The sequence below is a fragment of the Dendrobium catenatum genome, unplaced genomic scaffold (genome assembly GCF_001605985.2).
Source record: "Dendrobium catenatum unplaced genomic scaffold, ASM160598v2 fragScaff_scaffold_1116, whole genome shotgun sequence".
Classification (NCBI taxonomy): domain Eukaryota; kingdom Viridiplantae; phylum Streptophyta; class Magnoliopsida; order Asparagales; family Orchidaceae; genus Dendrobium; species Dendrobium catenatum.
Window position 1 is genome coordinate 392685 of NW_021319578.1, and position 12179 is coordinate 404863.

Genomic DNA, 12179 nt, shown 5'->3' on the forward strand with positions numbered 1-12179 from the left:
GGTTTTAATCTTCCGAATATTCTTCGAGACTTCATTTTTGACCCATTTGGGCTCGGATTGAGTTGAATTTGGTGTCGTTGAGTTTGTATTTTTGAGACGTTCAATTCGATTATAAGTTCGCTGAAATCGGAGTTCAAATGGTCATCGATTTAATTTTAGAAGTTTCCAACTTGATTTTGCTTCAAGATTTGCGCCCGATCAAGATAATTCCTTGATGATGTATCAAGTTTAAAGATAATTCAAGACAAATAAAATTCATTTGACAATGGAAAAGTTATTATGTGAGGACACCGGACGGCGTCCGGAGACCAATCAGAACGAGCCACGTCACTTTTGCTCAGTACCGCTGTGTACCGGATGACGTGGAGCGTTCTAATTAGTCTTTGAATAATATGGTATCTGTAAATAATAATTTCTCTCGACAATGAGATCGCTCTTATTAGTACATGATGATATATAGTGATAGGACGGCAGGCTAGACAATAAACATTTTGATTAGAAAATATATTTGTATGATTCACCTAAATATATTTTATTAAATTTTAATATTTAAAAAAATTACTATCAAATTAATTGTGGTTAAGCCCCAAAAGAAATCCCTAGAAGTAAAAGGACCAACTTTGATCTGGTCTCAAGAACCAACCAGATTTGATCTCCTCATACTCCGTTGTTCTCATCTATTTCTCTACCTCTACCCACAGAAAGTTCTACTCTGTCGCGAAGTTCTTCTCCATGGGCCGAAAGCTCCAGCGCTTTGTCGGCGTCATAAAAGACAAAGCTTCCCTGACCAAAGCCACACTCGTCTCTCCTCCGTCCTCCTCCGCCGCCGATCTGGCCGTCCTCCGCGCCACCTCCCACCACCACCCTTCCTCCCCTCCACATCCCCATCATATCGCCGCCCTGCTCTCATTCGGCCACGGTGCTCGCCCCGCAGCTGCAGCCCTCTCATCATCCCTCTCCTCCCGCCTTCTCTCCACCCGCGACCCTTCCGTCGCCCTCAAATCCCTCCTTTCCCTCCACCACCTCCTCCGCTCCGCCCCCTTCATTCTCCTCGACTCCCTCTTCTCTTCTCTCCTCCCTAAAGCCTCCGGCCGCCACACCCGCAGCCCCCTCCTCCTCTCTTCCTTCCCACTCGGTCCAGATCCGGTTTCATGGTCTCTTTCTTCCTGTGTCCGTTGGTACTCCCGTCTTCTCGAGCTCCGAATAATCCTCCCAAATCCCTCTTCCGACCTCGCCGACTGGGTTTCCTCTCTTCTCACCCGAGATCTCATCTCCGAACTCGACACCCTCACGAAATTTCTCGCCGAGGCCTTCTCACCGCCGGAGCTGCCCGACGGAAACCGATTGTTGGCTGAGGTGATGAGAGTAGTGAACGAAGATAGGATTACCGCGGAGAACGGGATTGCCATCCGGCTCGGGGAGGTGAGGGAGCGGATCGACCCGGTTGGGTTTGGTGATGCAGTCGAATTGGTTTTCGTGCTCCGCCGCCTCGAGGAGCATCGGCCGCCGTCCGATGCGAGATGGATGGATGACGATGGTCAGCGCCGGTTTTGGACGGAAGTGAAGGAGGTGAGAGAAAAGGTTGAGGAGGTTGTGGTCAGGAGGGAGAAAGAGGAGAGAGCTGTGAGTAGAGAGCGGGGGGTCAGCGCTTCGGACCGGTTTGGGGTTCGGACCGGCGAGGTGGTTCTGTTTGGTTCGAACCGGTGGGTTAAACAGTAGTTTAGGACGTTCAGCTTTAGGACTATTTGATGTATTTTTTTAATTGTTTGATAATATGGATTGATTACAATGGCTTATTTAATATTCCACCTAAGCTTCACCTTTTATTACCAATTTGGATGTTGATTGATTTGGATATCCAATTTATGGGACATATGTCATTGTTTTTGTTTAATTTTTGGTTACCTAATTGATTTTTTTTTAAGCAACAATAAATGAGAATTGCTCATTTCGACTTCATGTGGAACTAATTTTTGTACTAAGTTATTAGAAGAAGTTTTCATTGATCTAAATTACTAACACGTCCTTTTTTTTTTTTTGGGAACGGGAAATCCATCCACTGTCACCCTCGAAAGGGGGATTGGTAGCATGACTAATTCTCGGTTGACTTAGAAGAGACACCAACCTAAAAAATCTCCCGGTGATTGGGTCCCACTTAAGAGACTCCGCCGCTCGAGGGGAATCGAGCATGGGTTGGGGGTTCTCAACCGTATTCGTCCACCAATCAAGCTAAGCAACGGTGGCTAACACTTGTTAACATAATGAGAGAGGACTTTAATGATTACTCAATGGCATGAATTTAATTTATGTTAATACCTTTGTTGTATATTGTGTTAATTTAATTTTATTGATATTTGTCATGAATGCATTAAAGATATTGAGATATTGAGATTGATTGTTATTTTATTTATGATGAAGTTGTCAATTTTATTATTCTTATTTCATCAATTTCTTCTCAATTTTAATATATTAATATCTTCATCAAATAACATTTTTTATAATATTTAAAGAATTATATATAAAATTTAAGTTGCAATGGTTTCTTCTCCAATAGGATTCAAGTTATTTGCAATTAATCCTTATGATGAGACCCCGTATTCCTACAAGCACATCAAAAATTATCGAACCGTCATGCACATTCAAAAAGCTTCTAATGTAAGTCCTTTCTCAGAACTCTCAAGGGATAATCTTGTACTTGATTCTACTAATTATAATTTTGCCCATCTTTCTAGACTTTTCGTCGAATAGTTTCGTCAACCAAAGAATCATTAAGGACTCCTTCCATATTTCTAGAATTCACTAAAAATTAAAGAGAGGTCATTAAGGACTAATTTAAAAATCCTCTTTATATATTTTTCATTGAAGTGAGAGATCGTCCACTTGTAAGTTGCTCTTATTCATCAAACAGAAGCACAAATATTGATCAATCATCAATCAAATATAAGACTTCATAATAAAAAAGAGGAAGATTTCACCAAATTTAACCCAAGTTATCAAATTCTACCCCATTTAGTACATCTAAGACTAATTTTTTTTTAATGAAAATCCAAAATATGAATATCTTAAATGACCAAATTTTCTAAAAAAATCTAAATGATGAAGACCAATCTAAATAATTACTTCCACCATTCAAGAGGATTTCAACCCAAAAAAAAAAAAAAATTCAATTGAAGGAAAAGTTTAAACATATTATGTTTTGTTATAAAAAAAAAATAAACATATTATTTATATGTGCAACATATATTCATCAATCTCAGAATAGATGAAATCAAATGTCATGGCAAGAAAATTAACATAAGTATGAGTGTTATCATAACATATTTGCTTTCATATTTTGGAAGATTTCATCACTGAAGTAACCAAAAAAATTGAACTTCTTATCTCATTTGAATTTCTAAAAAAATTTACATTGCATTTTATATTTAAGATAAATATTTATTTGTGAGGTGAGTTTCTTTTTGAATTATTAATGAAGTTTTTTTAAATAAATAACAATGCTTGTCCTAGCTTGTAGGAACACCCATGAGGAAGCCTCAATGAAAACAAAGTGTGGGCATAATATTTATTAAAAAAGCCTCATAAGAGCAAGTGACAGATATGATCTCTACTCATAACGGCACGGTGGCTAAGTACAAAACAAGACTAGTCGCACTCGGCAACCACCAACAATTCGGGCTACACTACACGGAAACTTTCAGTCCTGTAGAGAAACTTCCGACGATACGTATCTTTCTTGCAATCGCTATCCACAACGGCTGGGACGTGCAACAACTTGACGTTGCGAACACATTTCTTCACGGCAATTTAACAGAAACAGTATTCATGACCCAACCGAAGGGCTTCGAGGATCAAACAAAACCAAATCATCTATGTCGCTTACATAAAGCAATTTACAGGTTAAAACAAGCTCCGTGCCAATGGTATAACACTTTTACTTCTTTTCTCGTATCTCTTGGTTTTGAGCATAGTAAGGCAGATCCTTCACTTCTTCTATTTCGCAATGCTACTGTTCAAATATATCTCCTTATATACGTTAATGACATACTAATTATGGGCAATAATCAAGCTAGCACTCAACTAATTCTTGACCGCCTCAGCTCTGAGTTCTCTATGAAGCATCTGTGCTCCGCAAATGAATTTCTTGGCATCAAAATCACCAAGAATGTCAACAGCTACTTCATGTCTCAATCTCACTATGCCCTTCAAATTCTCGATCAGGTCAATCTGGCAAATTGCAATTCGCTGGCAAATCCAACTTGCACCAAGCTACCGTCCGAATTTCACCAAGACAATCTACTCGACGATCCGGCCATCTATCGTCGAATTACCGGGTCACTCCAATACCTCACACTAACTAGACCTGACATCTCGTTCAACGTAAATCTTCTCTCTCAACATATGCACGATCCAACGGCTCAGCACACTTACCTTCTCAAAAGGCTTCTCCGTTACATCAAAGGTACGCTAGACTTCGGCATACCAATCACCAAAACTAACTTGACTCTCAAATCCTTTTGAGATGAGGACTTGGCGGGCGATCCAATTTCTCGAAGATCCACCTTCGGCTACTGCTCCTTCTTAGGAGAAACTCTTATATCCTGGACGGTTCGAAAACAACACACAGTCGCTCGATCGTCTACGGAGTCTGAATACCGAGCATTGGCAGCCCTTACTACGGACATCATCTGGACACGCCGGCTGCTCTCCGAGTTCGGCATTCCTCAAGACCAGCCTACGAATCTCTACTGCGATAACATGTCAGCTATCACCTTGGCCAATAACTCTGTATTTCACTCCCGCACGAAACATATAGAGATCGATCATTAATTCTTACGGGACCACATTCAACAACACCACATCAATCTGCTACCCATAAGCACTACCGATCAAATAGCCGACATCTTTACGAAGCCGCTCTCAACACCTCGCTTCACATTTCTTCGCTCCAAATTGACAGTCACAAAGGACCCATCAATTTGCAGGGTCATATTAGACAAGAAGCAACATATTCGGCTAGACTGATCAACGCCTTCCTAAAGCTTAAATGCAGTTACACGCACACACCTCTCTAGAAGTTTCCAAATGCCAACCAATGTATCTATATAAGTGAAGTTAGTCTATGTAATCGGTGATTGAAATACAATATACTTCTTTCCAGTATTAGACGTGTTCCATCTCTCCTTAATCTTTTCTCTTGTTTCTACAATAACCACTAGAAAGCATGCCCATAAAGATAGTCTCATCGTAAAGCTAGTGGTGGACAGTTTTCACTCTAAAAATTTTAGAAGGCTAAAAGACTTAAAAGAAATAATATTATCGGGCCATCCAAAAGTGTCAAAAAGCTGAAAGTCTTAAAATTTATAAATTTCTTTGATTTTTTGAGCACCTTAGAAGGAAAAAATCTTTAAATTATACGAAAACATCATAAAATTGAAGCCTTAGAGGTACAGATTTTTCCAATAATCTTTATAAGGCTAAAAGCTTCATAATTTCGTAGATTTATTTGGTCATCTAAAAATTATAGAGGGCTCAATCGGTATATGTTACTATAAAAAGCCTCATAATTTTTTAGATTTATTTTGGCTCATCCAAAAGCGATGCTCGAAAGGTTGGTGACACAACATTACAATAACGAACTCGTGCGACGCTATATTTTGGCTCTGGCATAGTATAAGGCGGAATCAACGTGACATTTTACAGTGAACCGCTATAACTCCATCGTCACAGCACTACAATTGTTTTGGCACCGCGACGCTAGCACAATGATTTGGTGTGGAGCAAAGACAAGTGCTACAATACTCTGGTAGGCGAATTGCTGCTATGACACTATATATCGGCGATGGGGTATTGAACTATTTGTAAAATGACAGAACATTTAGCACAACGATGTTTTCAAATATAATGCTGGGGCACTGCTGATGCTGTGATGCTGGAGGATTAAATTGCAAAACTCTCGAACTTATAACACCACGTTGTTGTTCCAAAGTGGCACCGAGACATTGATGGCGTTGTGACATTGTTAGTTGGAGCGTCGCGGTGCTAGTGCAAACTTTGATATTTTTAGCTTTTTTAAGAGATTTTTCCTTGCACAATCTTATCCAATGAAACAAATATTTTGCACAAAAATTAAATTACAAAATATTAACCTAATTTTCATTTAACACTTGCATATGAAGAATTATAGAAATTTGATGTTAGATTCGCTTAAAATCCTAAGAAAAAAAGTTGTTGAATTTCACATACGATGGTTTCTTAAAAATTTTGCTTTGTGGTAAAGGTGTGGAACTAATTTTTATTTTTAAAACTAATTAAAGATAAGAATAAAAATAAAATAAAACAAGTTTTAAGTTTAAGAACTAAAAAAATAATAATAAAAAAAAAAGTTTAAGAACTAAAAAGTTAGTTTGCATTTATTTTTGTACTAGAAAGAACTAAAAAGCTAATTTTGTTTTTAATATTGATAAATTAATATTAATTTAATTAAATAATGCATGATTTACTAATAAAATAATAATAAAATTTAATTTGTTAATATTTATTATTATGGGCGAAGGCGAAGGCGGAGGCGGTATTCTCTGCCATTGCCTATAAATTTCCAAAATTTGTCTTTGCTCTTCCTACAGCCAAAATTTGTCTTTGCTCTTCCTACAGCCTTACGCATTCATTGGGTTTGCTTTGTCTACATTTCGTCGTCGCTGCTTCGGCTTCGCGTGATCCGGGGTGAAGTAGAGTTTTGAAAGAGTGGCTAAAGGAAGCTTCTTCGGCCCCTTCGACAACGTTGTTCCTGTCAGATCGGAAGTCTCGAGGGGAGCTCGCAGCGAAGGTAACGATCTTTCACCCTCTTTCTCGCGCTTCTTGGGCTAAATCACCTAAATTCGGGATTTAGGGCAAAAATATGGAAAACCCCGTGAAATGGGGATTTATCTTACCATGAAATTTTAGCGGCTGTTTTTTGGCGTTTGGCAAGATTTAACTCAAATCCAGCTCAAATCCTGCATCCGAACAGCCCCATAAATATTCCTTAATTCCTGCCCCAAACCTGGTAGTAAAGAGCCCCTTATTATTTTCTCTTGATGAATTGATTTAAATGATGTTTTAGCATCAAGCAATAATCTTTTGCAACTTTGTGGGATATCTGCTTACAATCGTTGTTATTTTTGCTTGAATTGTTCCGGTCTTTATTTGTGGCGTGGCGAAATAATTTAGAATGAGAGGGATTTAACTTAAATCCGCTGACTCTTCCCTTGGTGAGCTCGTTGAAAATGCAAGATTCTATTTTGAGGCATAAAATTGGCATTTTTGTGTTTGATTGATATATTTAAATTGTTCTAAACGTAGGTATGATTATGGTACTCTTCATATCTTACTTTTAAAAGATCATTTTAATAGTTCTAAATATACTTATGATTATTTTAATAGTTCTAAACATACCCGCATGAACTCTTGTACGGATCCACATGCAGCCTGTGTGCACACCTAGGCGTGACATAACCGGTCCTGCACCTGACCCTGAGGCTTCACCTGCTTCTGATTGCACGAAGCCTCTCTCCAGCCCTGACCTTGCTCTGCCCGCGCCCTGCACTGCACCCGCAATCCGCACATCCATCTTCCTGCTTGCTCGAGCCCAAGACCGGCGGCTCCGCCTCCTCATTGCAGCACCAGGATGCTTCACACATCTTGAATCAAGAATTCCCTCACCCACGCACAGCCGACGTTCTGCTCCTTTCGAAACCCCTCGCTCGAGTTAGAATCTCGCACCCCGCCTACTGCCCGTGCACACTAAGCGCACTACCCGGCCCCTTAGCCTCGAGCACGCAATATGATCCCGCGCCCTGCTCGTCCACTTGAATTCCACCCGAAGCTAAATAAGCGAACTTGAATAACTTGACGTTCGGTTCGTTTATGTTCATAAACAGTATCATTTAACGCTCATGAACAAGCTTGTTAAGAAGCTCGATTAGAGCTAAACTAAGAAGCTCAGTTAAAACTATATTAGAGTTTTAATAAATATATATTATTAAATTTAATAATTTATATTTACTAATCCCGTCTAAAATTAATAATTTATTTTTACTTCCTGCATCCGCCTAAAATCACAAAGAGCCTATTCTTGGAACAAATATAAGATGAATCATAGATCGTTTGTTCGTAAATGAGCTCATTTGCTAGCTCGAAAATGCTAATTAGATATGTTCATGAACGAGCTCATTTATAGCTAAAGAATACTCATTAGATATGTTTGTGAATGAGCTTGTTTGATAATTTCAAAAACTTCGCTAGATATGTTCAAGAACATGCTCGATGTAATTATTTGTTAGAAGTCTCAATAAGACTAGTTTGTTAAGTTAATGTCATCTAGAAGTATAGCTCGAAAAGGTTCGTTTATTTAAAGCTCGATAAGCACGGAATGAATCGAACATGAACCAAACATGAACGCCCATTAATATAAATGAACCAAGCTTAAATACAAACAAAAAAGCTTGAATCAAACTCGAACTGAACTTGAACAAGCTGATAATAAACGCATGAAAAGTGGATACTAAAATAACTCATCTCGTTTCTCTATCAATATGCTATAATGCTCATGAATTTGCATATTATTGTTCTAAAAAGAGAACAATTACAATTAATAGTGCATATGTGATATATTATTTATCTAAAATAATGTGCGGCAAAGAAAGTTGGATGTTATTTTGCTAGGATTTTGAAACATAACAATGAAGGCAATGGAAGGTTCAAAATTATTTAGTAATTAAACAAATAACATTGTTAATCTATTTTTCACTTTGAGAACTTGATGGCATGAGTGCTATTTGGAGACATTAAGGTAATGGAGTTTGTTGTGAGGACCAAAAAGAAGTGAATGGCCCTCAATGGTAGAAGATAATTGGTACCATTGATTTTTAAATTGGAATTGTTGGTGGAGGAGGGTTTAAAATCATTAAGATATGAATGATAAGCCATGATATTGTTTAGGGGATAAAGAGAAGAGTTTGAGAGGTAACTCAGATCAGAGACACTATGTGGATCATTATCATGCTTTAATGTTTCGACTACAACTGCTTCATCCCAGTGAGTGAGCGAGTGTGAGAGAGAGAAGGCCCACAAAATGAATGGAGCTAGTTGCATTCTCAAGTTTTGTGAGTACATGTGGAGCTGTTTCAAGCCTCGATGACTACAAAAAAGCTTATGGGTCTGCTAGTTACTAGGGTGGTGAGATCTAAAGGCGAGAGCAGGATTGGATGTCAAGAAAAGAGGGGGAGAGAAGGTGGGGAGTGAAGACAGCTAGAATACAGCTAAAGAACATGAACACGTAAATGCAGTAAGGAATAATGAATACAGAGTAAAAGCCATTGTAGAACTTCCTGTATATTGATATGAGCCTTCTCTGTTACAGCCTTTTGTGTAATACATGGTATATATAGGAATGTGTTGTTGTGTAGCTTTACACTTGTAGGTTAGGGATTTGTTTGGTTTGCTATTCTTGGACGGCTGGATGTGGTGTTGGCCGTTTGTCGTGTTATGTCAGAGGTATTGGTCTTGGCTGCCTTTAGGGACCCAGTGATTAAAGATGGGGCCATTGATGAAGGCAAGAGCAAGTCTTGTTCTAATAGGATAGTAAGGTATGCAATTTGTGTCTAATTCTATAGAGATTCCCTCAAGTTATAATAGGTGGGCAAATACATTATTATAGAGTAAATCTAAAATAATAAACAGTCTCCAAATATAGAAAAGCTTCTTATCTGTTATACAATACCAAGTATTAATTATCATAAAATGGAATGTTTCATAAGGTGACATATTGATTATACTTTTAAAAATACTGTGGAAATTGATTATACTTTTAAAAATACTGTGGAAAAGCATACAAATATATATATGATTAAATTGACGTATTTTTATGAAGTATTTGAGATTTCATATGATACTTCAGGTGAGGTGTTGAAATTGTTTTATGCTAATAAAGACATCTTATAGTTTATTTTAGTAGAAATCAAATAGAGCCAAGAAAAAAATATTCTAATTTGTAGGGAGTTTTATATAGTTATACAAGTTCTTCAATATTACATATATAATGTACTAACAAAAGAATTTATTCTATATTATGATCATTCAATATTGAAATATATTGATTAAGGAAAAATTAGACACACACATGTTAAATGAGTTGAATATTTATAAGGATATTTTTAATGCTAAATGAATATGGTAGGATAAAAAGTAAATTGATGATACATAAAGTAAAGCAGCTATTATTTTACATTCAATAATTAACAAAATAATTTATTATTATTTTATTGAAATGGCTTATGCTACTTATGAGGTAAAATATAGTAGTTTTGCTAGTCTTCCACCTGTTATTCTAGTAGGAATTATTATGAGTCACTCTTCCAATTTTATTACTACAGCCTGTCGCTATTTGAGGGATGTTGATATATGTGAGATTTTGTTTCATGAGAATTATTAGTGTTCTTGATTTTAATTAAAAATGGGCATGGCAATAATCCAATTTGAGGAAATTAAATTCAATTTCTTGCTATTTTATATGTTTCTAATTGGTCTTTGAATATCTCTGATTATTTCAATCATTTCATCATCCGGTTGGGCTATAAATCTAACATTGGATGTTTACATTTAAAAAAACGTGATTTGTTGAAATAGCTGCTATTTGTGTTATGTAAATCCTTATTTTCTTAGCATTTAGCCATGATATGCGTTATATTAGTTGCTTCTTTTTGAGTCATTCTGCATTAAATTGATACTTAAGCATTAGGTGTAAACATATCATTTAAAAGTGGGGCTAATTACATGTTAACTTAACAAATAATGAAAGATTTAATTTTAACATTTTTGTAAAATCAATTGATTGAATTAGTGAGCAAACAAAATCAATTCTACAATGCCATCAATTGCATTAAAACTAGAATTAATAAATTGGAAATCAATCATGTTCTTTTTTTTTAGCTTGAAGTGAATTCCAATAATAATGATGCACCAATTCAATTGAATGTGAACGCTACTACGAGCATGAAAATAATCAAGTTGAAAATTATAATGTTTAACAATGATACTTATGGAAATCTTTGATATTAAGATTTTGATGTTGATGATGACATCATAAAAATGTTAAAATTGAAGCGTCTATTGTGATGGCAAAATTGATCATGAAGTTTTTTGTTGATTGTGTATTAGATTTAGATAACTTTCTTGAATGAAAAATAAATTTTGATGAATGTATATGAGATTTGCAAGCTAAAATCTGTTGGGTGATCATGAAAGCATAAATTGAAAGGCTAGAAAAAAAAATCATTTCAACCTAGGATGAAATGAAAGAACTTTTAAGAAATAATATTGAACGTTTTGATATGATTATCATTTTTTTGATGAATTCAATTCATTAAAGCATGGAACTAAAGCTTTTGCTGAACACATGAATAAATTTGAAAATTAGAAACATATTCTGTGAATATTGAAGAGCCTAATACCGCACTCTCTAATTTAGGTTTTGTTTAAGACTTGATATCAAGAGAGTGAATACATCACCATTTTCCATCAGTTGAGCGTGCTTTTTAACTTAACATGAATTTTAAACTAATGCTTTTTTTTGTCCAAGAAGATTTCTATGTATTCTGGTAGTTCATCTTTTTGTCAAATCAATTAAGTTTAGTTTATTGGACCCATTGCATCTTAAAGTTAGTAACACTATAGTCATTAAGGATAATAAGGTAAGTCAACTTGATATGTATTTAGGTGTAAGATTTCTACAAAGGAATATTTTTTGTCATTAAACTGGTCATTATGGTAATGAGTGCCTGAGTAGAAACTTATTTATCAATGTGTAGGAGGAAGATGATCAAATGAATAATGTTGATGTTATTCATGAGTTTGATGATGACAAGTTATTGTGAGGATGTGTTAGTTTATAGTTTTTTAAATGATATGCACTTCATTATGGCTACTCCTAAGGTTAAATATGATTGATTGAGGATTCTAATTTTTTAATTGTATTTCAAACCAACGTTTTAAAAGGCGAAATTGAGAATCGAGACGTTTTTTCTAAGCGAGGCGAGGCGTAAGCCTCGAGGCGGATCAATGCGTAAGCCTCAAAACGATTAAAATAAATTAATTTAAAATTATAAATAATGACAAAAAATAACAAAAATAACAATTATTTGTAC

At 36.1% G+C, this 12179-nt stretch overlaps 2 protein-coding genes across 3 annotated transcripts in view; both read left to right on the plus strand.

Annotated features, from left to right (window-relative positions):
- The first annotated feature begins 627 nt into the window (after positions 1-627).
- LOC110116715 (putative clathrin assembly protein At4g40080) lies at positions 628-1813 on the plus strand. The gene has a single exon (XM_020850413.2). The coding sequence runs from the start codon at positions 733-735 to the stop codon at positions 1717-1719; it is 987 nt and encodes a 328-aa protein (XP_020706072.1). The 5' UTR covers positions 628-732; the 3' UTR covers positions 1720-1813.
- A 4816-nt stretch (positions 1814-6629) lies between these two features.
- LOC110116722 (cytochrome c oxidase assembly protein cox16, mitochondrial) overlaps positions 6630-12179 on the plus strand; it is a 12326-nt gene continuing 6776 nt past the window's right edge. For both annotated transcript variants that reach the window (XM_028698590.1, XM_020850422.2), the window contains exon 1: positions 6630-6823. The gene's annotated coding sequence lies outside the window, so the exon portion shown is untranslated. The remainder of the gene's footprint in view (positions 6824-12179) is intronic.

What these genes read in the sequence shown, in the direction of transcription:
- LOC110116715 (XM_020850413.2), top strand. Translation starts at nt 733, where the DNA reads ATGGGCCGAAAGCTCCAGCGCTTTGTCGGCGTCATAAAAGACAAAGCT.